The following is a 27355-nucleotide window of genomic DNA, read 5'->3' on the forward strand; positions in this document are numbered from 1 at the left end:
GACTATAATTAACCGATAGATGTCATAACATTGTTATCAAAACTGTTGACTTAATCTGACAAGGGTGGAGAGGAGGGGAGTGAATCGTAACCCTTAGCTAGCGAAGATAAAAATAATAGACACATCTTGATTTTTGCCCATACTGTGTTCTATTATTATTGGCTATGTTGTAAAGGTAGCCGGGATTAAAAATATCATATTTACGCCAGACGCGCGTTTCGTCTACAAAAGACTCATAATTGACGCTGGGATAAAAAAGAATAATTTTTTGTATAGTTTTGTAAACTTGTACAAACATCTTGGTATGTAGATTATAAAATGTCTGTGAACCCCGGTATCTATGATGAGTTTATTTGTTAAAAATTGACTATAAAGGGCAATAAGTCCTAAAGGGGTTGATTGACGGTTTTGGTCATGTTGACTTATTTGTAGATCTTACTATGTTAACATTATTGCTGCTTACACTGTATTTCTATCTATAATAAAATTAAAGATAATAACCAATTAAATGCTTTGCTGAGTGCAGCCTGATAAGACTGCAAAGGTCAACATTGAACAGTTGGGCAAAGTTTGGACACAATATTGAAGCTTGATACTGTCTGAATTTGTATTGTGACCAAACTTTGAACGTAATATAGGTTTCTGAAACAAAATAATTATGGTCAAAATCTATTTTGCAAGACTGTGCGAATGGAGATTTTCATGAAACTTTTAAAAGTATTTTCGATTGAACAAAAAATAGAAGAAAAAAAATCACCACTCCACCAAAAATAATAGGAAAAAAAACAATCTTTTTTACTCCTCCCCCTTACAGTAGTTACTACTAAACTCGACCCAAGCCTTCGTGGTATGGAACCATGTAGTACAATTTAAGAGAGATGAATACATCCAGCTGCAAACACCCAAACACAAGTTATGGTCTAGAAACTAGAAAAATTGTTGTTTTGGCCCCTTTTTGCTTCTTATTTGTGCACGTTAGGGGCAATTATCCCAAACTCAATCCAAACCTTCCCTTTTTGATCTGGAACCTTGTGGTATAATTTCAGAGAGATCCATACACACTAGTTATGTTCAGAAACTACAATAATCAGCTGCGCCATGAGCGCATGAAACGCCTGTCGTCTTGTGTGCAATAATCATAAATAGTTTCTGAGATACAGCGCAGCATGTGCAAACACGCCTTTTTTAACAAAAAAACTCAACAACTCTTAAATAAAATTTTGAATCATCATCAAAAGGTATACAGATCTTAAGATTGATATAACTAAGAAGTGTGTAAAGTTTTAACCAATAATCATTAATTGTTTTTGAGATACGGCGCGACATGAACACCCCCCCCCTTTTTTTTTTTTACAAAAACCTCAATATTTCTAAAATAAACTTTTGAGTCAAAACCAAAAAGTATACAGATCTTTAAAGATATAGGAAGATGTGGTATGAGTGTCAATGAGACAACTCTCCATCCAAATAACAATTTATAAAAGCAAACCATTATAAGTCAAGGCCTTCAACACGGAGCCTTGGCTTACAACGAACAACAAGCTATAAAGGGCCCAAAAATTACTAGTGTTAAACCAGTCAAACGGGAAAAACAACGGGCTTATCAATATAAAAAATATTCATATAACTAAGAAGTGTGTAGAGTTTAAGCAATAAGCTTACATAGTTTTTGAGATACCTCCCCCTTTTTTACAAAAAACTCAATCACTCAAATATAAAATTTTGAATCATCACCAAAAAGCATACAGATCTTAAGATTAATATAACTGAGAAGTGTGTAAAGTTTAAGTCAACTATGATTAATCGTTTTTTTTTTCTAGATATGGCGCGACATGTGAAACCAGATGCTCCGCAGGGCACAGCTTTATACGACCGCAGAGGTTGAACCCTGAACGGTTGGGGCAAGTATGGACACAACATTCAAGCTGGATTCAGCTCTAAATTTGGATTGTGATTAAATAGTTGACACAGCATAGGTTTCTGACACAGAATGAATGTGGTCTAATGAACTTAAAATATTTTTTTTGCCTTTGAGCAATTCACTATGCAGTTGAATATTAATCCTCTCAAAAAAATGTTTGAAGATTTTTTTTTTTTTTTTTTTTATTAATCCTGAAATGAGACAAGTTTACCCCCCCCCCCCCCCAATTTTTTTTTCACATCCCCTTTCCCTTTTTCCAAAACTGATCTCAATTCAAATTTCTAATGGAGTTTGCAACAATAACTACTCATTTAAATACATCATAAAATATTAAAATGTAAAATAAAGTGCTTGTTATCACTGAATGGTAAAGATTGTTTTAATTTATCAGTTGGTAGTAAAAGTGAATATACATTGTATATTGTATAAAACAATGATTTAAGTTGATTCAACTACTATTCTGGACAAAGAAAGATAACTCCAATTGAAAATTTTTTGATATTGCACAATATTGTGCAATTAGATATTTCTTGCTATTGCGCAATACTGTGCAATTGAAAATATTTGCAATTACACAATACTGTGCAATTGAAGATTTCTTGCTATTGCGCAATACTGTGCAATTGAAAATTTCTTGCTATTGCACAATACTGTGCAATTGAAGATTTCTTGCTATTGCTGAATACTGTGCAATTATAAATTTCTTGCTATTGCACAATACTTAATATAATAAATTTGGATCCTGATTTGAATCAACTTGAAAACTGGGCCCATAATCAAAAATCGAAGTATATGTTTAGATTCAGCATATAAAAAAAGCCCAAGAATTCAATTTTTGTTAAAATCAAACTTAGTTTAATTTTGCACCCTTTGGACTATGTAGACCAATCAAAACAGGACCAAAAATTAAGAATCTACATACACAGTTAGATGTGGCATATCAAAGAACCCCAATTATTCAATTTTTGATGAAATCAAAGTTTAATTTTGGACCCTGATTTGGACCAACTTGAAAACTGGGCCAATAATCAAAAATCTAAGTACATTTTTAGATTCAGCATATCAAAGAACCCTAAGGATTCAATTTTTGTTAAAATCAAACTAAGTTTAATTTTGGACCCTTTGGACCTTAATGTAGACCAATTTGAAAACGGGACCAAAAATTAAGAATCTACATACACAGTTAGATTCGGCATATCAAAGAACCCCAATTATTCAATTATTGATGAAATCAAACAAAGTTCAATTTTGGACCCTTTGGGCCCCTTATTCCTAAACTGTTGGGACCAAAACTACCAAAATCAAACCCAACCTTCTTTTTATGGTCATAAACCTTGTGTTTAAATTTCATAGATTTCTATGTACTTATACTAAAGTTATGGTGCGAAAACCAAGAATAATGCTTATTTGGGTCCCTTTTTGGCCCCTAATTCCTAAACTGTTGGGACCTCAAATCCCAAAATCAATCCCAACCTTCCTTTTGTGGTCATAAACCTTGTGTTTAAATTTCATTGATTTCTTTTTACTTATACTAAAGTTATTGTGCGAAAACCAAGAATAATGCTTATTTGGGACCTTTTTTGGCCCCTAATTCATAAACTGTTGGAACCAAAACTCCCAAAATCAATCCCAATCTTTCTTTTGTGGTCATAAATCTTGTGTCAAAATTTCATAGATTTCTATTCGCTTAAACTAAAGTTATAGTGCGAAGATCAAGAAAATGCTTATTTGGGCCCTTTTTGGCCCCTAATTCCTAAAATGTTGGGACCAAAACTCCCAAAATCAATCCCAACCTTCCTTTTGTGGTCATAAACCTTGTGTTAAAATTTCATAGATTTCTATTCACTTTTACTAAAGTTAGAGTGCGAAAACAAAAAGTATTCGGACGACGACGCAGAGACGACGATGACGACGACGACGACGCAGACGACGACGCCAACATCATACCAATATACGACCAAAAAATTTTCAATTTTTGCGGTCGTATATAAAACCACCTCTGTTTTAGTTACAAAGTCCTGTAACTCAAATAGTTTTAATCTAATTTTTTTCCAAAAGGTATACAGATCGTTTGACCATCATAAGAAACAAACTATATTAAGTTTCATAAAAGGACAAGGTATGATAAGGCCCGTTTTTGGCCCCCCATTTTTTTATTTTCTAAATTTTGTTTTGGAAAGCTTCTAATCAGGTTAATATATTCCCTTAGGTTTGAAGTTTGTTTGGATGAATATTTCAGAAAATATGGTGAGGTTAAGGTGGTAAAAGGGCATCAAAACGTCAAAAGAAGGGAAAATAACCATCTTTGGTCATTGTTTCTTAAAATTCAAAAGCGTGCGTCTATGTGACCCGGAAAAAAAATATTGCGATTAAGACAGCAAAAACAGTTCTCATGACATTGATGACATTGGAATAAAAAAAATTCTGGGTCACATTGGCGCAGGCACTAAAAAAAATCAAAGTGATGGAAATCACTCATGGAAAGATTGGAAGAGTAGTTTGAATAATTTCATATTAAGGTATGGTGGGGACAAAAGAATATTAATTAAAGCACTGTTGCTGAAAATTCTTCTAGTAAATGTTACCAACTACCCTTGAAAGACATAAGATCTAGACCAACAGCTAAGAACTTTATAGTGTCAATAAAAATAATCTAAAAATGTTGTTTTGGGGCATTTTGTAAGTTGAAACACAGGTTATTTGGCATTGCAAATTAAAAGTTGTAGAGTGCCTTTTGATCAATTTTAAAACTATTTTTCAATGTAAACAAATTAACAAACTTATTTTATAAATTATTGAAATGTGGATTTTTTCTTGATTGCAAACATATATATTCTCTTCTTATAAAAATTAAAATTAAAATGACTAAAATAGACATAATGATTGATGGGGAATAAACTAATAAAAATTGTTTGCTATAATTTAAAGTTTTAAAATTGTTACATGCCAATTACTGATTAAACAAAAGTGAACTGACCTTAATTATTGATTAATTGCAGATTATTATTGGGAATTTATCAAGTAAATTATAGGCCTTCCTTGAATACCTTTTATATATTAATATTTATATTTCATTTTTTTAAAAGTCTTGTTAATCCTTAATTAATCATTTATCTTTCAGACATAATTTACAGAATCACTTTATGTAATGTAGATCAAAAGTAATAAATCAATCATCCTGATACATAACACATCTAATATACACATTTGTGTATTCAGTTATGAGGTCATAACAAATATTCATTGTTATTTGTGTATTGGGATGCATATTGAAAGTTGATATAATAATGTAAGACTGAGGTTGATAAGTAATGTGGTCAATTTGATTGACAGTTTAGGAGGTGGGGCATTGTAATTAAAGGTCCACCTTGAACCTGAATGGTTGATGATCATGACAGTTGTCAATCATCTAGTATTGTATCAATACTCAACTTGAACTACCTGATCAAAATGTTTTAAAAAAGTCTTTCCATCAACACACCTTAATGACGTACATTCTTGAATGAACTGCCCCAAAAATATAACCATTTTTTTACAGTTTATATGTATATTGTGTGCACATACATGAGAACTATAGGGAACTATATTTCAGTGTGAATACATTTAGTAATAGTAGCTAACCTGTCGTGTTGTTAGGGAGGTCAGTGCTTAAGGAAAGATTTAGAATAAGTTCCAATCTTTCCAAAAAAATCACCTGCAAAAGGAATGATAGAAAAAAACAGAAAGTTAGCCCCACCCCTCACCCAACCCAGTTGCAAAAAATAGGGGTTTTGAAGTTCATCCAAACAAACTTCAAACCTTAGGGAATATTTAAACATAATAAGTAGCTTTCCAAAACAGAATTTGAAAATTGAGAAAACATGGGGGCCAAAAACAGGTCTTATCGTACTTTCTCCTTTGGACAAGTTGTTCTTAAGTTACGGTGCGACATTTTTACACCAGACAGACATACGGACATACGAACACCAGACATTTGCATACCATAATATGTCCTGTCAAAATTTTGAGGGGCGTATAAAAATGTGGTTTTTTGCCACTTTTTCGTAAACTGTTGATACCACAAGCCCAAAATTCAATCCTAACCTTCCTTTTGTGGCATTTAACCTTCTTAGAGAGATCCATTCAGATCACTTTAACTAAGGTTGTTGTCTGGAAACCAAATGTGTTTTCGAATGACGACGCCAAGATGACAAAGACAACATCATAGCATTATAAGTCTGTCAAAGTCAAACCTTTTAAATGTTTTTGCTGTCGTTTAAAAAATGCAAAATGTTCTTAAAATCACCAATTCAGGGCAAGCAATCCAACAATGGGTAATCTGATTTGTCTGAAAAGTTTAGGGCAAATAAATCTTGAACTGATAAACATTGTTACCCCCAGGTCAGATTTGCTCTAAATTCTTTGGTTTTGGAGATATAAGCAAAAATCTAGCAAAAATTGTGGCCATGTTTGGTTAAATTTGGACCAGAAGAATTAGAGGGGAAGATTTTTTAAAATTTAATACACAACAACAGGCCCTAAGTGATGAGAAAAGTCTTAAGACAATTTCCATATATGGTTTTAGTTATAAATCTTGTCTTGCTGATCATTTTTGCTTATAATTAGTAGTTTCAATCTATTTATGATATATTTTTAGATAAAAGGCAAAAATTCTGAAATAGGTCAAAATCATCATAGGGAAATAACTCTAATGAAGAGTCAACATTTCAAACATCAAACTTATTTTTATATCTTGTCTTGCTAATCTTTTTCGCAATTTAGAGCTCCTCTGTATCCAGTAGTAATTTTTTTAATATTATAGGCATATGGGGAAAAAATGTATAATTTGTAATTCAAGGGAAATAAATCCTCTAAGAAGTACCCCAACAAGTTGAATATAAAAGGACAATGGGTAGAGCTCATCATTTCTGCTAATGTCAGATTTTTTTCTATTTATTACTCTCCAAAACAATAGAGACAGAGATAGACGACAAGTAATGAGAAAAGCTCTTCCGGCCAGGTGAGCTAAGACAGCCCAACAAAACTTGCATTTTACCCATTTGTCCTAGTTTAGCCATTCAGCCATCTTGTTTGGCAGAACAGGTCATTGGAAACATTTTTTAAACTAAATACCTCAATTATGATTAAGCCCAAGATTGGTTAAATTAAATTCAGAAGTTTCAGAACAGAAGATTTTTGTGATAGTAAACTAACAGAGACAGACAACAAGTAATGAGAAAAGCTGTTAGGGCTCAGTGAGCTTAAAACAGCCTGACAATTTCAAGAATATAGAAAAAGAAAACTGCTTCTGCCATATAGCAAACAAGAATTAAACAATTGTGATTTAGGCAAAGCATGTTTTGTCTTCCTTCTTTTATTACATGTATTCAAATGTTAATGACAATACCGAATAGATATACAATTAATAATAAATATCATGGGATGGCATATAACAAATAATGAATAAAGGTGCACTATCTTCTATGGTATCACTTTGTTGATGTTGAAGAATGAGTAGTAAAATGTGGTGCAGCTATTTTCTCTTTATAACATGTTTAAAGGATAAAATAATTCTTAGTGCTTGATTCTTATTCACTACAAAAGGATGTTCGCTCCTCTTGATTTTAGATTTTTTAATAGATAATGGTGCACAATCTTCCATAGTATCACTTTAAGGAATGACTGCAACAGCTTTTAATGCCTCTGAAAAATTACAAAAATAAGTGGCTCACTTTGAATAACAGTGCAGCATGTTATTAAAATTGGGCATCATATTTTAGAGGTTATTCCCAACAAACAGAAACTAGAGGCTCTAAAGAGAATGTGTTGCTCACCTTGGTCTATGTGAATATTAAACAAAGGACCCAGATGGATTCATGACAAAATTGTGTTTTGGTGATGGTGATGTGTTTGTAGATCTTACTTTACTAAACATTCTTGCTGCTTACAATTATCTCTATCTATAATGAACTTGGCCCAGTAGTTTCAGTGGAAAATGTTAGTGAAAATTTACAAATTTTATGAAAATTGTTAAAAATTGATTATGAAGGGCAATTACTCCTTAGGGGTCAATTGACCATTTTGGTCATGTTGGCTTATTTGTAGGTCTTACTTTGCTGTACATTATTGCTGTTTACAGTTTATCTCTATCTATAATAATATTCAAGATAATTAAGGAATGACTGTAATGTTTTTTCTGTCTATTCGAAATAACATAAAAAATGTGGTGCACACTGCATAACGCGCGTAGCGGGTTATTTAACAGTGTGCACCACATTTTTTATGTTATTTCGAATAGACAGAAAAAATATTACCTGATAAATAATTTTACTCCATGTCAGATTTGCTCTAAATGCTTTGGTTTTTGAGTTAAAAGTCAAAAACTGCATTTTACCCCTATGTTCTATTTTTAGCCATGGCAGCCATCTTGGTTGGTTGGCCGGGTCACCGGACAAATTTTACAAACTAGATACCCCAATGATGATTGCGGCCAAGTTTGGTTTTAATTGGCTTAGTAGTTTCAGAGGAGAAGATTTTTGTAAAAGATTACAAAGATTTACGAAAAATGGTTAAAAATTGACTATAAAGGGCAATAACTCCTATAGGGGTCAACTGACCATTTTGGTCATGGTAACTTATTTGTAAATCTTATTTTGCTGAACATTATTGCTGTTTACAGTTTATCTCTATCTATAATAATATTCAAGATAATAACCAACCAGATGCTCCGCAGGGCGTAGCTTTATACGACCGCAGAGGTTGAACCCTGAACGGTTGGGGCAAGTATGGACACAACATTCAAGCTGGATTCAGCTCTAAATTTGGATTGTGATTAAATAGTTGACACAGCATAGGTTTCTGACACAGAATGAATGTGTTCTAATGAACTTAAAATTTTTGTTTTCTCTTAGAGCAATTCACTATGCTGTTGAATATTAATCCTCTCAAAAAAATGTTTGAAGAAATTTTCTTTTTTATTTATGAAATTTCAAATGAGAAAAATTGAACCCAATTTTTTTAATCACATCCCCCTTTCCCTTATTCCAAAACTAATCTCAATTAAAATTTCTAATGGAGTTTGCAACAATAACTACTCATTTAAATACATCATAAAATATTAAGATGTAAAAAAAACTGCTTGTTATCACTGAATGGTAAAGATTATTTTAATTTATCAGTTGGTAGTAAAAAGTGAATATACATTGTATATTGTATAAAACAAAGATTTAAGTTGATTCTGGACAAAGAAAGATAACTCCAATTAAAAAAAATTCTTGCTATTGCACAATATTTTGCAATTAGATATTTCTTGCTTACTATTCTGGACAAAGAAAGATAACTTTAATTAAAAAAAAATTTGCTATTTCACAATATTGTGCAATTAGATATTTCTTGCCATTGCCCAATACTGTGCAATTGAAAAGACTTGCTATTGCACAATACTTAATATAATAATTTTAGATCCTGATTTGGACCAACTTGAAAACTGGGCCTATAATAAAAAATCTAAGTACATTTTTGGTATCAGCCTATCAAAGAACCCCAAGATTTCAATTTTTGTTAAAATCAGACTAAGTTTAATTTTGGACCCTTTGGACTTTAGTGTAGACCAATTTGAAAACAGGACCAAAAATGAAGAATCTACATACACAGTTAGATTTGGTATATCAAAGAACCCCATTTATTCAATTTTTGATGAAATCAAACAAAGTTTAATTTTGGACCCCGATTTGGACCAACTTGAAAACTGGGCCAATAATCAAGAATCTAAGTACATTTTTAGATTCAGCATATCAAAGAACCTAACTGATTCATTTTTTGTCAAAATCAAACTAAGTTTAATTTTGGACCCTTTGGACCTTAATGTAGACCAATTTGAAAACGGGACCAAAAGTTAAGAATCTAAATACACAGTTAGATTCGGCATATCAAAGAACCCCAATTATTCAATTTTGATGAAATCAAACAAAGTTTAATTTTGGACCCTTTGGGCCCCTTATTCTGTTGGGACCAAAACTCCCAAAATCAATACCAACCTTCCTTTTATGGTCATAAACCTTGTGTTTAAATATCATAGATTTCTATTTACTTATACTAACGTTATGGTGCGAAAACCAAGAAAAATGCTTATTTGGGTCCCTTTTTGGCCCCTAATTTCTAAACTGTTGGGACCTAAACTCCCAAAATCAATACCAACCTTCCTTTTGTAGTCATTAACATTGTGTTTAAATTTCATTGATTTCTATTTACTTAAACTAAAGTTATTGTGCGAAAACCAAGAATAATGCTTATTTGGGCCCTTTTTTGGCCCCTTATTCCTAAACTGTTGAAACCAAAACTCCCAAAATCAATCCCAACCATTCTTTTGTGGTCATAAACCTTGTGTCAAAATTTCATAGATTTCTATTAACTTAAACTAAAGTTATAGTGCGAAAACCAAGAAAATGCTTATTTGGGCCCTTTTTGGCCCCTAATTCCTAAAATGTTGGGACCAAAACTCCCAAAATCCATACCAACCTTCCTTTTGTGGTCATAAACCTTGTGTTAAAATTTCATAGATTTCCATTCACTTTTACTAAAGTTAGAGTGCGAAAACTAAAAGTATTCGGACGACGACGACGACGCAGGACGACGACGACGACGACGACGAAGCCAACGTGATAGCAATATACGACGAAATATTTTTCAAATTTTGCGGTCGTATAAAAACAGCAAAATTTCCTTAAAATTACCAATTCAGGGGCAGCAACCTAACAACGGGTTGTCTGATTCATCTGAAAATTTTAGGGCAGATAGATCTTGACCTGATAAACAATTGTACCCCAGTTAGATTTGCTCTAAATGCTTTGGTTTTAGAGTTATAAGCCAAAATATACATTTTACCCCTATGTTCTATTTTTAGCCATGGTGGCCATCTTGGTTGGTTTAGCGGGTCACCGGACACAATCTTCAAACTTGATACCCCAATGATGATTCTGTCCAAGTTTGATTAAATTTGGCCCAGTAGTTTCAGAGGTAAAGATTTTTGTAAAAGTTAACGACGATGGACGACGGACGACAGACAGACGCACAGTGATGAGAAAAGCTCACTTGGCCCTTCGGGCCAGGTGAGCTAAAAAATATTACAGCCCTTGCTTATAGTTCAATTCTAGATTTCAATTTTGAAGGAGTAAATCATGACAAAATTATGTGTGTGAGCTGATAGACAACAAACTATATGCCAATCAGAAGATATTTTAAATCCAAAATTAAATTATTGGTTGATGTTGAAGAATGAACAGTAAAATGTGATGCAACAATTATCTCTGTATCACATGTTAAAATGAAACAAGATTCACACAATAATCATTACTTCTAATGCATTACGCAATTTAACAATAATAAAATACTGCATGCATGAGGCAGTTGTATTCTAATAAATGCTTACAAATGTTCAGAAAAAAAGCATGAAATGATGATGACTTGAAATGGTACATACAGTATTATTGCCAGGAAATTACTGTTACCACCTTAGAAGTACAGGTACATGTAGTAACATCTTTTTTAATTTTCATGAAATGAGTTTTTTTTACAATAACAACATATTTAGAACATTGGTTCACTTCATACAAGATACCAAACTATACTTTAGTATATTTCCAAGACGTGCAATCATTGAAAAAAACAGGACCTGATTAATTAAAGTTAAAGGGGCAAATGTATGAAAATTTTAAAAAAAATCATAATTCTCTATTTTAAAATGGCCTTAAATCATAATAATTTACTTTAATGGGTCCTTTTATACTATTTCTAAGATTAACTGTGTAAGCTTTGAAGGTGTTTCTTTTCTCAAAGTTTTTTTTATAATAAAATATCCAGTGTTCAAATTTAGCCTGTGTTCTAAAACACAGAAATGATTATTTTTTTAATATTTGGTTTAAAAATAAACTATCTGACTCTGACCAATTCACTAAAGAATATTCCATTAAAATGAATGTGGGAGGTTATGAAGGGACTTCAAAAATACATAACAAACATACTATCTTTAAGAAATTGTGTGTACATCATCTACATCATAGGATACTTAACCATAAATGATGCACAACCACATCAAAAAATAAACTCCCCCCTACCTACCCTTCAACATTCATTTTAATGTGACAGCCCTGAATATAAATTAAAATAAAGGTGCAATTTTGGCAATTATTTCTACCCTGGTTCTCTTATACATTCAACTGGTACCCCACCTTTTACTACAGGTTCCCTATTGTATAGTTTTTGTCACAAATATGTAATTTAAACATGTTTAAGTCTGATTTATGAATCAACTATTTGTGCGATTGTGAAAAATAAATATCTAACTCTGGCAATTTGTATGATACAATGAAATGAAATTCAATAATTTATTTTTCTTTCCTTTTATGACTACAAATGTACCAGTAAAAAAATGGACCCATAATTTATTTCCTTAAATGGTTCAAGGAAATAAACAGGGCCACTACAATTAACCCTTGAACCATTGAGTAAGGCAAATTCTTGAAATTATGCAAGCTACATATGACATAAATATCTATTGAACCAATATTGACCTTTAAACATATTACAAGGGTCACATTTATCCTCATTTTTGCTATTCTATTGAAATAAAATCCATTTTCCCGAAATGATAACAGACTAGATTAAAACAAGGACACAATTGTTCATTTATTTTTTTTATCTTCACCATTGTCAGAGTTGTCTCCTGTTTCATTGTCTTTTACATCTTCCTCTTCGCCGACGTCTTCGTCATCTCCTTCATGATCTTTATCTTCCTCCTCATTCTCATCTTGAACTTTATCCCCATTTTCAGTTATATCTTCGTGAGATACCATTTCGAATCCTTGTTCTTCTGTTTTTTCTGCGTCCATTTCTTGTGTTTCGCTCTCCGTTTCTTCATTTTCAAGAGCTTTTTCCCTCCGTTTTCTCATTTCTTTTTTAACGTCTTTGGCTTTTTTTGTTTCACCTGGTCGTTTAACTTCATAAAATGGCTTAAATGATTCTAGAACACCAACATCTTCTGTTAAATTCGGGAACAGCCAGAAATGTATTTTTCCAAATGTCAGTAACCATAGCAAACAAAACAATATCTGTTTCACTGGAATAGATAAACAGAAGAGGTTAAGCTTGAACTAATTGGTGTATTATTTAAAGTGAACACATCTCCTATAGAGTATATAGTTTCATTTTTGTTTTTAAATGATAAAATAAATTTCTAGTTTATAAAAAGACATGTAAGACAGTGAAAAAGATCTATTTTTGTGAGATTTTCTTATAAACAGTTGGTTGTTATCTACACCTATGACTGAAAAGAGAGCCGTGGTGTAGTGGTTAGTGCATCGGACTACTAACACAAAGGTTCCTGGTTCGATTCCCGTCTGGGATGAAAATTTCAGGAACTGAATTTTGGCTCTCCCTTGACACCATTTGCGAGTATGGTCTTGAGGAAACGATGATAGTCCGTCGGAAGGGGACGATAAATGGCTGACCCGTGTTAAGGGCATACGATACAGTTTTGATTCTGTATTTACAAGTTGATGAAAATTTGCATATAGACTATTTTTTACCTGATTAAATCAAATATGTAATAAAAAATATACCTTCATGTGCTACTTTTTGAGTTAAATGAGGTGGAAATTTTGTATATTTGCTCAAAATTCGGATTTGTGGCCGTATTTTCTCTTTCGAAAGAAAGCCATAACTTTTTGTTTTAAAAGATAAACACAAATTATTTTTTGTTAAATAATTTGTAATTTCTGTATTTTATAGCTAGGTATCTTAAAAATTTATGCATTTTTTATTCATAAATAATACATATTTATCAAATGGTCATGAATTGAGAAAAAAACGTCATTTTTCGCTGTATATTTATCAAAATTAAAAAAAATGCACTATTTACAGTTTTATAAAATTTGGTCTACATAAGCTTTCTGTAAAATGAAACAAAATGTCATTTTCAAAAATAGGGGTCCATGCACTCGTTTTCAAATTTAATCAGTTTGAGTGATAAAAATCGGTCGAAAAATGCATCTTTTCCCGAAATGTCACAGTTTGACGTCGCGAAAATAACATTTTACGTTAACAAAGTCATTACCTCCCCTGTAACTGTATCGTATGCCCTTAAGAGAGAGCCATATCTCTTGCACGTTAAAGACACCCTTGTAGATTTCGAAAAAGAGCAGGCTAATGCCGCTACAAGGCAGCAATCACACACGCAAAGAGGAAAGGGATTAATATAAGTTGCAAAACTTGTTTCCCAATCCACTATAAATAAATGTGTTTAAACTAAAAGGTTACCCCTTCGATTTCCCCAGAAGAAAAGAATTTTAGGATAATAAATAAATATCGATTATTCATGACTTTTTATGATGGTAGTCAATAAAAATTAAGTAAAAAAATAATTAATACTTACAAACAACTAAAAATAGAACAAATCCAACAAAACTAGCGCCTACTAAACTAAGGTAGTAAACACCGATTCTTATCTCATCTGGCCACAGGGGAAACAAACAGAATCCAACTGCTCCAACAACTGTACAACATAAACAATAGAGTTAGTTAAAACAATATCTTATTCATATAAATCAATATATACATCATATAGAATACAATTCTGATACATGAATTTTGTCTACTAGTTTTTAATACAAAATATGGTTGACATCATTGTTTTTATTTTGCAGGCTTAAATCTGAAAGATATCAATATATGTTTTTATTTCAATGCAGCAAGTCAATTCCTTCTCTGCAATTTGGTAGATTGAGAAGTTTTGCATTGCATTGTGAAAAATGTGATGAAATTAGCATAACATTTATTAAAACTAGCCTTTTGAATTTTACTGCATTTTTTTTACCGAACTGAACAAAGAAGTAACACGATGGGTGCCGTATACAGTGCAGGAAATGCTTACCCTTCCGAAGGACCTGATTTCACTCCCAGTTTTTAGTGGAGTTCTTGTTGTTTCTTATTTATTATTCATAACTTTTGATGTAAATGTCCTTTGATTTTTGAGTCTTTGTTTACTCCATGGTTTTGATTGTTATTGTCTTTGTAATAGTGTTTTCTGAAATCAATCGATAAACCTGTTTTTTTTGTTCACTTCTTTTTAAACAATCACCATAATAAATACATATATTTTGGGTTTTGCTCATTGTTGAAGGCCAGTGTTCTATAGTTATTAACTTCAATGTTATTTGGTCTCTGGTGGAGTTTCCTCATTAGCAATCATACCACATCTTCTTATTTTTATATCAATAAATTGGCTAATGTTTAGTCTTTAGTTTTCTATGTTGTGTTTTGTGCTCTATATTTTGTTTGTCATTTTTACTTTTTCTTTTTAGCCATGGCATTGTCAATTTATTCTCAACTTATGAGTTTCAATGTCCCTATGGTATCTTTCCCCTCCCTGATACATATATTTCATGTTCAACTATTGTAATACAATGAAAGCCATTGAAAGTCCCATCTTATACACATGTACAAAAATACGAACCAATGAAATAAAAGTACAAATTTCAAACTTACCCATAAGAAGTCCAATTAAAAATGTCTTTGCTGGTATAGGGTCATATATCCACACATATATCTAGAAGACAAAAAAATATAACTTTATTTCACATGTTTAAAAAATTTCTACTTTCATCAAAATCCTGTTTTGTCAAGCAAAACTTTGTTTTTGATAATTTTACTTTCTGCCTCTTCAAGACATCTGCTCCTAAATTGACCATGTGATAAAAAAAAAATATTTAAATATAAAACCCCTGTCCAATTCATTGCTAACAAGGATCTGTTCTCTTTCCTGTTCTGGTAATCATAACATCAGCCAATGAAATTTCAACCTCCAAATATTTGAAGATGTGTATCATTCTGATAAATCCAGAGGATACAGAAAATTCTTTTATACACAAATCTTTCAGAGCGTTTTTTTTTAGATCCTTGTAAGCAAAGGGTAGACACATATGTTTTTCATCAGACTGACCATGATTTTGATTCCAAATATGTCATGTGACTTTGTTTAGTTTTTTTCTTAGGAATTTCAGAAATTTCATTTTACTTTTAAAAATTTTGACCAGTTGAATCAGTTTTTAAATCTTAAACCTGTTGATATGTCACAAGTGATTTCTGGGACCAAATCTGTTAATAAACAGCTGCGCCATGAGCGCATAATACGCCCGACGTCTTGTGTGGAAGTTTTATGCAATAATCATAAATAGTTTCTGAGAAAGTTTTAAGCAATTACCATTTATTGCTTTTGAGACACGGCGGGACATGTGAACCCCCCCCCCCCCCACCCTGTTTTTTTTTACAAATATCACTAAAATAAAATTTTGAGTCATCACCAAAAAGTATACAGATCTTTAGATTAATATAACAAAGAAGTGTGTAAAGTTTAAAGCAATAATCATAAATCGTTTTTGAGATACGGCACGACATGTAAAAACCCCCTCCCCCTTTTTTACAAAATACTCAATAACTCAAAAATGAAATTTTGAATCATCACCAAAAAGTATACAGATCTTTAGATTAATATAACAAAGAAGTGTGTAATGTTTTAAGCAATAATCATAAATCGTTTTTGAGATACGGCGCGACATGTAAAAAACCCTCCCCCTTTTTTACAAAATACTCAATAAGTCAAAAATGAAATTTTGAATCATCACCAAAAAGTATACAGATATTAAGATTAACATAAATAAGAAGTGTGATCAAGTTTTAAGCAATAATCAAGAATCGTTTTTGAGATACGGTGCGACATGTGAAAAAATACACACCCCTGTTTTAGTTACAAAGTGCTGTAACTCAAAAAGTTTAAATCTTATTTTCACCAAAAAGTATACAGATCATTTGACCATCATAAAAAACAACTATATTAAGTTTCATGAAATTTAGATAAGTCGTTCTCAAGTTACGGTGCGACATGTATACGCCGGACAGACAGACGGACGGACACCGTACATTTGTATACCATAATACATCCTGTGAAAATTTTGACGGGCGTATAAAAATACTACATTTCAGGGCATGTTCTTCCTAAAATGATTTCCTTAATAGAGGATTGCTAGTTACAAAAAAATATATTAAATAAATGATTCTTCAAGATATATTGTTATCTTTTCAAAAGTTTTATGTAAAGACGACATAATTCTATGACATATAATTGGTTCAAATATCAACTGTCAAACCAAACTTACATTATCTCCGTCAAGGAAAATTTGGTCGTCATGCATGTTTAACTTCAGTCTTCTTTCTTTCTTCTTCTTTTCTTCTTTTTTTTCCTCTTTTTTATCTTCATCCTGAAAATTTAACAGCTGCAAATTACGTTTCTAAAATAATAGATTTTTTAAAGCAATTCTTTCTAATCTTTATTTGGTAATTTCTATTAAGAAGTTGATTTTTGTTTTTTCTGTCTTATCCTTGCTGTGTGCAATTTATACTTTGACACAATATATCTCTTCTCTCGAAGCAGTTAAATTTTAAAATTTTAAAACGTGAAAAATTTCAAGATTATAGATTATGATAAATTTCACAAATTCACACTTCATTTTAACTTTAAAAACAAGAATGTGTCCATATAGTACACAGACGCCCTTCTCGCACTATCATTTTAATAGGACTACTTCATCAAAAACTACCTGGACAAAAACTTTAACCTGAAGCTGTATAGCCGGACAAACTTATTAAAGAACAAACATTATAAAGACAACTAAAACAAACGCACAGACCTAAACATAATTCCTCTAAGTAACGTATAAAAATTCCTAGGGATCTCCAGCTATCAGTTTTTTAGGTAGCCTTTAAATTTTTTGGTGATGGCACTGTCAAATCTATTCTCAATATTTTACTAATTCTAGTTAATTAAACATAATGAACTTAAATCACACCTTCTTGTCTTTCTTTTTATCCTCTGTTTTTGACTCACTATCCTGTCCATCTGTGATGGCTTTTTTCTTCTCCTTCTTTGACTTTTTATCCTTGAATAAAATATTTATAAACTACAGAATCAGCAAATTTGATCTAACATTGTCAGGTTTACTTTATTTATCAATATGATCTAGTTTGTAATTTGTTTCTAAAGATAAAGTTGGAAATAACAAGAATGTGTCCATAGTACACAGATGCAGCACTCGAACTATCATCTTCAATGTTCAATGGACCTTGAAAATTGGGTCAACCTTAGCTTTACAATACTACCGTAACTATTTCATACATATTAAATCACCATATAGCCCTACAACTGTTTTGGTTCTTATATATACATACATGGCTTTCAAATTTTCAGCTTTAAGCGTTCCTGATGAAGGTAAAACCAGAACAGTGGTTTGGATGCATTAGATATATAAAGTTTGGCCTCTAGCTGCATTCTTAAAAGGTTGACATAACTTATGTATTCTTTTTTCTTTCAGGTTTTACTGAGTATTGAAGATTTACGTCTCATTTAGGATGTAACTGTAGAGAATTTTCTAATCTGTGGTACTTCGTTTCAAAGACTCCTCATTTATACATGTAGCACTTGTTTTAGTCTTTAATTTTATGCTTTTCCACACATTTTTTAAAAAGTAAAATAATCAAAAAAAAATTCAAAAATCAAAAAAATTGAATGACGCTCAACATGTTCTAAGGATGGACTGAATAGAATATTACATCTATACATTGATTGCGTCTGAAGAACTTTTCTGGATCTACCTTACTTCACCAGAAACACTCAAAGCTAAAAAAACATAGCTAGTGATGTTCTAAAAATACATAGAATATGTATTAAAGAAAGGCTACTGTTTTTAAATAAGATGTAATACCAACAAACCTCCTCAATAGCATCATCATCTTTTTTCTTTTTCTTTGCTTTGTCACTTTTATCTTTCTTTCTCTCCACTTTTATTGCTCTGTGGAATAGTCCTTTCTGAAGGAAACTGGAATAAAAAAGTAAAAATATTGCACAAATAATCAAAGATAATTTATTCATAAACAAGAATGTGTCCACAGTACATGGATTCCCTACCCCCCTAATCCTTGCTGTGTTTAATTTATAGTAGGCAGTTAAATTTTCATATTTAAAACATGAAAAACTTCCAAGATTGTAGATTATGATAAATTTCACAAATTCATTCTACATTTCAACTTTAAAAACAAGAATGTGTCCATAGTACACAGATGCCCTTCTCAAACTATCATTTTCTATGTTCAGTGGACCGTGAAATTGGGGCCAAAACTCATATTTGGCATTTAAATTAGAAAGATATCATAGGGAACATGTGTACTAAGCTTCAAGTTGATGTGACTTCAACTTCATCAAAAACTACCTTGACCAAAAACTTTAACCTGAAGCGGGACAGACAGACAAATGAAGACAGACAGACAAATGGATGCACACACCAGAAATGATCATGTCCTTCTACTATTGTACGTGGGGGATAAAAATTTCTGAATATGCAAAATTTGGTTTAGTTCATTTCATGTACATGTATATATGTTGACCTTTTTTTTCTAAATTGGATTTGTTCCTTTTTCATGTTTGTAACAATTTTTTCAAAAGTTTTATTTTTATTTTAAGTTATGTCATGTATGTTCATTTCATTTCTAATAAATTAAAAATTAATTATGCATTGCCTTATAATAAATATAACAAGAATGTGTCCATAGTACACAGATAACCGATCCACACTATCATTTTCTATGTTCAGTGGACAGTGAAAATGGGGTAAAATCTCTTAATTTGGCATTAAAATGAGAAAGATCATGTCATAGGGAACATGTGTATTAAGTTTCAAGTTGATTGGACCTCAACTTCATCAAAAACTACCTCGACCAAAACCTTTCCCTGAAGCGGGACAGAGAGACTGATGGAAGGACGGAGGAACGAACGGACGAACAGACCAGAAAACATAATGCCCATTAATGGGACATTAAAATATTCATTTGAGGCTTAGAAACAAGTAGAATGTGAGTCTTCATTGGGGATTTTTCAAGCAGAGTACTAATAAAATTTACATTTCAAGACATGTATATGGTTGTTCTCTTTTACTTACAACCATTGATACCTGTTCCAAATGAAATATTTCGAGTAAAATAAACAACAACTTTTATTAGAAACAAACAACTCTAAAATGCTGCAGAACCTGGATTCTTTATAAAAACTCTTCAGAGGCACATAACCGTTACCAATAAGTTGACATTTCTATATTCAATGCAATTTGACTGTGAAAACAGATTGTAATATGAAACATATTATGTCTGTATTAGACTTACGTATTCATCAGATTAACACATGACTTCCTGTCCGAGATCTGTATTTCACCGTCAGACTTCTTCGCCCATTTTGAATCCATTAAAGCATCTACAGCATCTTTAGCTGAAAGTTTAAAAAAAAATCATTAAACAAAATTCTAAATTCTCTTTCATTTTCTTAACAATAAGACAAACCTTGCTGTTGACTGACTTTCTCATATTCTATGTTAATTCAGCAAATTTTGTAATGTTTTTATGATTGTGAAAAGTGTGTCTATGTAAAGTTTTATAAAAAAACTTTCAATATCTTTAATGTCAGATTCCTAAAACCTTTCCTTCTTAAACTGGTGTAGTCAAAACCTTAATTCAACAAACCTATGAAACATTTGACTTCTTCTCCCATTGCTACAAACTTGGCCTCTTTAATGGGTATATTAAATCGTAGATGTTTGGCCACCGCATATTCCTCTTTTGTACACTTTTCTTCTCCATTCTACAAAATAAAAATAAAATAGTTGAAACAACAGATTTCAGCTTCCAAATTAATCTAGAGAGGTTGGAGACAGCACAATTAGTGATTATTTGACAATGGTTTAATGTTAATAAGAATGTATCTTATTTATAACAGTCACAAAATGTTGTATATAATGACAGCAAAAAAACATAACATAAATTATAAGTATATACATGATATATGCCATAGCCCATACCATTATTTCAGTCACCAATTAGAAGTTGATATACATTGTATATATTTCAAAAACAACTTGAGTTATAGTACCTGAAATAATGGTATGGGCTATGGCCACACATATATCATGTATATACTTATAATTTATATTATGTTTTTTTGCTGTCATTATATACAACAAGTTAATAACACAAAATCAATTTTTTAAATTGTTAGTATAGCTAGTCCAAATAATTAAGACGTCTGTCAAGGCTTTTTTGATTAAGAAGGCGTCCCAGAAAAAAAGTAGCCATTGCCAGACGTAGGAAGGCGTCCCAGAAAACTACATTTTTTTTTCAATTTTCCAATTTTCACGTTGGAACCGTGTCATGCTGTTGTTAAATTTGTTAAATTTTGAAAAATCAACTATCTACAAAAAATGTATACCCACGAAAAATATAAGAATCCACAGTACATACTACATTGAACATTGTTTTGTACTAAGGAAACAAAAAGTAGTTAAAAAATTCAATGTAGTATGTACTGTGGATTCTTATATTTTTCGTGGGTATACATTTTTTGTGGATAGTTGATTTTTCAAAATTTAACAAATAAAAATAGAACGTTGAAGTTTGTGGTTCACCTACATGTACATGACCTAGTCCGTCTTTAACCACAAAATCCACAAAAATTATTATCCCACAAATATAATAAATCCAGATGTACAGTACATAGGTTAATGACCAAGATCACCAATTACACAACTGACAGGTGTATCTTTTGGTACTTTACAAACAAATATACAAAATTTCAATATACAAGATTCCAATTCAATCGCATGATAAACAATCTACTTCTAACAATGTTCTAAGGCCTTCTATGAAACAGAATAAATTAAACTGTCAAATTGAACATAACATAACTATTCTTGAGTCAAGTTGAGTGGAGTGAAAGAAGAATACATTGTATCTTAACATGTTTAACATTGGCTAGCATTCCTCCACACCTTTTGCACACCTGCAATGACAGTAATTTGCCTAAGGGATCAAACTATCAAGTTTAAAGATTATAACAGGTGTTAAGAGTATATTGGGTGTCTTCCACCAACTTGGATGCTAAAATATATAGGATAAAAAAAAGTGCCCAAAGTACATGTACACGGATGCCCCTCTCGCACTATCTTTTTCTATGATAAGTGGACTGTGAAAATTGGGGTTCAATCTCTAATTTGACATTAACATTTGAAAGATTCTATCATAATGAACATGTGTACATACGTAAGTTTTAAGTTGATTAGGCTTCAACTACAAAATGTACATCAAAAACTACCTTGATCAGAACCTTAATCCTGAGTTAGTTACAGATCTATATGCTATAAACAAAGAATCATAATGATCATGGTGGTTCTTATATGTTGCATTGTGATTTGAAGCAAAACACTAATAAATTTTGTTGGAAAATAGTCAAATTTATGAGTTTTGACAAAAGAGTGCACAACAATGATGTCATAATGATAGCATTATTGTTCTAATGCCTCAGAGCTGGCTAAATTGTATTTGTCAGATATTTACACAGATCTTGTCATCAAATGTATAAAAGCTTCAAATAATTTATTTAGTCTCAATTTTTTTTATGTAGGGATATTCATTGGTCAGCTGTCTAGACGATGAAAATACAAATGTAGATGTTAAATATTTGACAGACATCTTGTTTATGATGTGCACAAAAGTACAGGTGAATTTTGACTTCTACTGTAAATGATTACTGTGAGCAGAACACACTTATCTAAACTAAAATTTTGGTTGTGGATCCAGAATTTTTAGAAATGGGAGAGGAGGCTGAATGGGAGTCACAAAAAAATCATCAAAGAGGCGACCCTGTATGTAAACAATCAGAGTACAGAGTACATATATATACATCTTTGTACCAAAACAACAACACACATTTTTTTGCCATTTGGGTAAAGCTCTTCTTTGATTACCTTGAAGGCTGATCAATTGTGGGGTATCTGTAGCCCTTTTCACAAAAAAACGTAAGTGTAAAATTTATGTAAATTTTAAATATTCCTTAACACTTTCAACTAAATATTTTTGTCGTAAAATTAATTTTACACTTCAGATTTTTTGTGAAAAGGGCTACAGGACCGTTAACATGTTCGCACCCTAAGCATCACAAATGTTCACCCCCTGTGTTCATTTGTGCCATACACCATGTACATGTACACTCCAAACCTAATTTTTTCAAATGATTTGATGTTTTTTCAGATTTACAACCAAATGTATATGTTTATATCAAATATTTAGTAAATTTTTACTGCCATGGCAATGTCAGTGTTTGATACATGTAACTGATACCACATGTACATTTGTACCACGGCGGTACATAATCCCTTCTATGAAATTATGCCCCTTTTCAAAAATCCTGGATCAGCCCTGATCATCATGGCAATATGCCTTTAATCAAAATAATTCACAAAACACAAAGGAACCCTGTTTATGTTTTAAGTATGTCACTTTATTTCAAAATAAAAAGACTAAATATCTTTATTTTGTTCAATAACTTAAACACAATGAAAAAGTTATTTAAAACAAAACCTTTCAAAAAGGGTGTGAACTAACCAAAGGTATGAATGTGTGGGGTGCAAAGGTGAAAGAGGGTAAAAATGAATGGAAGAGAACATGTTTTGTTGCGTGAACCAACACTGATTTGATCAAATGATGAAATTGGGGTTTAATTTTTAGATTGATCATAGACATATAGTTAGTCCGAGATTACTCTGACGTCCAACGGCTGTTTTGCCAGACAAGCTGGGGCCATGGGACGTCAGAGCAGTATCAAAAAGTGGATATTTGCCTACCCAAAATAGATGCGTTGCTTCGTCGCTTCTGGTGCCGAATGGCGGCCTTCGAATTATATAAATCGGGGATCAATCTGTTCATTTTTCATTTATCTCTTCATTTATGTAAGTTCTACCTGCCACCCTTTATTTTCTCATATAAAGGGGTCATCCATTTAGACATTTTTCTTTTATTTTCAAATGGACTTCATGTTACGAGGGATTTCGCGACCTCGAGACTCAAATATGCAAATAATTATATTTTTATCACCTCCTTTATACATGGTATATAGGAGATCGATATTTGTCATTTAGTAACTAACCATGATTTTTCATCTCCTTTACAGGAGATAGGTATTAAGCATTTAGTGCCAACCACGATAACAATCGAAAGCTTTGGACATTTAGATTACTTGCATTGTAAATGAACGGGGTGTTAGAATATGGTCATTTGCATAAATCATCACTTGTTTTCTCGTGGTCACGTGATAATCGTGGAAAATGAAGGTCAAAATGCAGAAATCGACGGGTCTTTGTGAAAACTGTCTAAATATGAGAAAATAAAGGGTGGCAGGTACATTTAGGTGAAACTTACATAAATGAAGAGATAAATGAAAAATGGACAGATTGATGCCTGATTTATGTATTTATTTTAGGTGCGCAAATTTCCACTTTTTGATATGGGACGAGCTCTGACGTCCCACGGCCCCAGCTTGTCTGGCAAAACAGCCGTTGGACGTCAGAGTTATCTCGGACTAAGACATAGTCTGACACAGATCAAAATGACACAAGTCTACAGTACCAGTCTGTCACTGACTTTTAAGAAAACATGTTATTAGAGGTTCATTTTTTCCCTGTGTTATTTACAACTCAGGGGGTAATGTTTCATTCAGTGGAATAATAAAAATAGGAAACAAAACCACCATATGTTACACCAACGGAAAGGACGTCATATGCAATGATCAAGTATGGAATCAACCCAAAAACATGATAAAGCTTTTTCCTTATGATTGAAATTCGTTCATTACTACAATATATGTACAAATATGATATTGGAGACCAAAAATCATTGCCTTATCATTTCTTCGACGATTTTTCCTTTTGTCTGCCATGTTTACAAATTTTACGTGGAGTCTTTCTAAAAACTGTACCGAGGCCCGGACACACGACCGTTTTACCGTAATGCGATATCGACGAGAAGGAAATTGAACTTAATCGAAATTATTTTAAATGATTCGATTTTCCTATTCTAAAATTACAATAGTTATTCATTTTTCAAAACTGTGTTATGTAAATGAAGATATTTAAGACATCCGGGATGATAAATTCAGATTTCAATTCTCACAAATAAAGTTGAGATATTTATTGCAACTTAATCATGACTGACTGCTAATGGCATAGGCGGATCCAGGGGGGAGGGGGCCTGGGAAAAATTTGGTTGATTATATAGGGAATAATTGAAGCATGACTAGAGCGCCCCCCCCTCATTAGGTCAGTCACTAACCCCCCCCCCCCCCTTTAGGAAAAGTTCTGGATCCGCCACTGAATGGTGATCTTTGATTTTTGTTCTTAATAATACTACACTCGGAAAATAAATGAATACACAAATAATATAAGTTACCTAAAATATCTCTTTTGTAATGCAAAATTAAAAATTTATCAAGTCAGTTTACTTTGACTACATGCATGCATGGCAAATTCTCTCAACATGGCAACAACTTTACAACGAGGAAGCTCCATCTTATTTTCAAGGCTGAATAACAATTTGTAAAATAACATCTTTATTTTAAGAGAACGAAAAAAAAAGAAGGATTGCTGATTGTCTCGTTTAAAAAAAAAATGCATGCACTATTTCCCCTTTTTTTTTTTAGAAAATTTTATTTTAAACATTCACATTATAATACACTGTGTATATCTCTATGATGATTGTGCTACCGTGAAACATAATTTATTTGGTGAAGGTTTATATAAAGTTGCATAATTGAAGCACTCAATGAAATAAGTATAACCAGAGACATATAATACAATTCAGTATATATGTCTCTGGTATAACTATATATCCGACCACATGACCTTGACGGCAGAATGTCCACAATAATACAAACCACAGTTGTTGTTTTTTCACAACTGGAACTTTCACAACTGGAATCGCCCCGATAAAAGTTAACAGTGGCGGATCCAGGAGGGGTCCGGGGGTTGGAACCCCCCTTTTTTGGGTCGATCAATGCACTTGAATGGGAGCATATAGTTGGAACCCCCCCCCCTTTATTCTGTGTTGGGAACCCCCCTTTTTAAAATGGCTGGATCCGCCACTGGTTAAGAAGTATTACACTGCTCTGCTTCAGCAATCACAATCTTTATTTTATTACGAAAAGAAAAGAAATGTCTTAACAAAGCAAATTTAAAACAAATGCCTGTACCAAGTCAGGAATATGACAGTTGGTATACTTTCGTTTGGTGTGTTTATTTTGACATTTGAGTAGGGACTTTTCGTTTTGAATTTTCCTCGGAGTTCAGTATTTTTGTAATTTTATTTTGTTGAAATGAACGATAATATACTAGTGAATAAACAAATACCTGAAATGCAAATTAATAAATTTGGAAATTCGGATTTGATATAACTTTACCACAATAAACGTACGTATTTGCTTTAAACCTGAATTATATCAAAAAGTAACTTATCTACAGAAATGATGGGGGGAAAACAAAGAAAAATATTAAAAACAACAACCTTCGACTATACCAAAACTTCAGAAATACCCGAGTTTTCATGTTTAAAGCACAATAGAACGACTGCGTTCGGTAAAAAAAAAAACCAGCAGGTCAAATACCTCTAACTTCTGTTTCCAATCCAAGAAATTTCTTCTATTTTTTTCATCCTCAGTCTCCTCAATGGGCTTTTCGTCTTCTTCCTCTGCATCATTTTCGGTCATATTTTCAATCAATGAATTTGGTTTATTTTCCTGAAGTACTTCCATAGGAACAATACCTTCATGATCAAAACTTTGCTTTTTGAAAAAATTTCCATCATAATTATCGTTTCCTTTTTCATTATCTGTATCAGAATTTTCATCGACATTCTCATCCGAATCAACATCTTCATCAGACGAGAAATCAGTGATAATAAATTGTGGTTTAATGACCACATTTGATCGTAAAGGAATACCTTGTTGTCCTTTTGTCATTTTGTCAGATTTTGGACTGGAATTACAAAAGTACTTACCATTTTTAACTTCCTAGTTTCGAACAAAGTCACAGAGCCTGGAGCTATATGTTCTATACATTTATAACGTGTCGTCCTCCGTGTAGATATGCCATGATATATTTTAATACATATTTACATAGCTTCCGTCAAATAAGGTGATGCATTTAAAAAATCATGTAGGAATTGGTTATATTGAGGATGATTAATTTATTTATTAACCGTTGGTTGCTTAACGTCCATGCAGTGGCCAATATTTCAAGCACTGATGATGTTCAGGCCGATATTTTATTAAAGCCTTGCGAAAAAAATGAAATACAGGCGTTCATGACAGTAACTGGAAATCAATTTATTTGTCTTTTTTAAAGGACCGTGTCATTGCTTTCTGCTTTCTTTTTATGACGATAAAGGGGGCGGTATTCTATTACTAATTCTTTCAGTGTTGCCGTCACAAGAAGACGGCTGTAGGGTTTTAAGTCTATTATTTAAAAAAAAAAAAAGAACTGGAAG

At 32.1% G+C, this 27355-nt stretch overlaps 1 protein-coding gene across 2 annotated transcripts; it reads right to left on the reverse strand.

The window, feature by feature from the left end:
• Positions 1–12268: 12268 nt before the first annotated feature.
• Positions 12269–26843, reverse strand: LOC143056891 (translocation protein SEC62-like). Of its 2 annotated transcripts, none has more exons than XM_076230065.1 (9): positions 26475–26843; positions 20513–20630; positions 20159–20261; positions 18717–18822; positions 17797–17886; positions 17107–17208; positions 15440–15500; positions 14328–14447; positions 12269–13013 (listed from the first exon to the last, which is right to left on the reverse strand). In XM_076230065.1, exons 1-9 carry the CDS (start codon positions 26826–26828, stop codon positions 12580–12582), a joined length of 1488 nt encoding a protein of 495 aa, XP_076086180.1. In that variant the 5' UTR covers positions 26829–26843; the 3' UTR covers positions 12269–12579. The 2 variants fall into 2 exon arrangements, with proteins under 2 accessions (XP_076086180.1, XP_076086182.1); XM_076230067.1 differs by lacking the exon at positions 26475–26843 and adding an exon at positions 24717–24824.
• Between the last annotated feature and the right edge of the window lie 512 nt (positions 26844–27355).

The sequence above is a fragment of the Mytilus galloprovincialis genome, chromosome 13 (assembly GCF_965363235.1).
Source record: "Mytilus galloprovincialis chromosome 13, xbMytGall1.hap1.1, whole genome shotgun sequence".
In the NCBI taxonomy this organism is placed as follows: domain Eukaryota; kingdom Metazoa; phylum Mollusca; class Bivalvia; order Mytilida; family Mytilidae; genus Mytilus; species Mytilus galloprovincialis.

Coding starts and splice junctions, on each gene's coding strand:
- LOC143056891 (XM_076230065.1), bottom strand. CDS start 26,828: ATGACAAAAGGACAACAAGGTATTCCTTTACGATCAAATGTGGTCATT. Junction 20,631..26,474: donor ATTGGAAACAGAAGTTAGAG/GTATTTGACCTG, acceptor TTTATTTTGTAG/AATGGAGAAGAAAAGTGTAC. Junction 17,887..18,716: donor ATGATGATGCTATTGAGGAG/GTTTGTTGGTAT, acceptor ATTTTATTCAAG/GATAAAAAGTCAAAGAAGGA.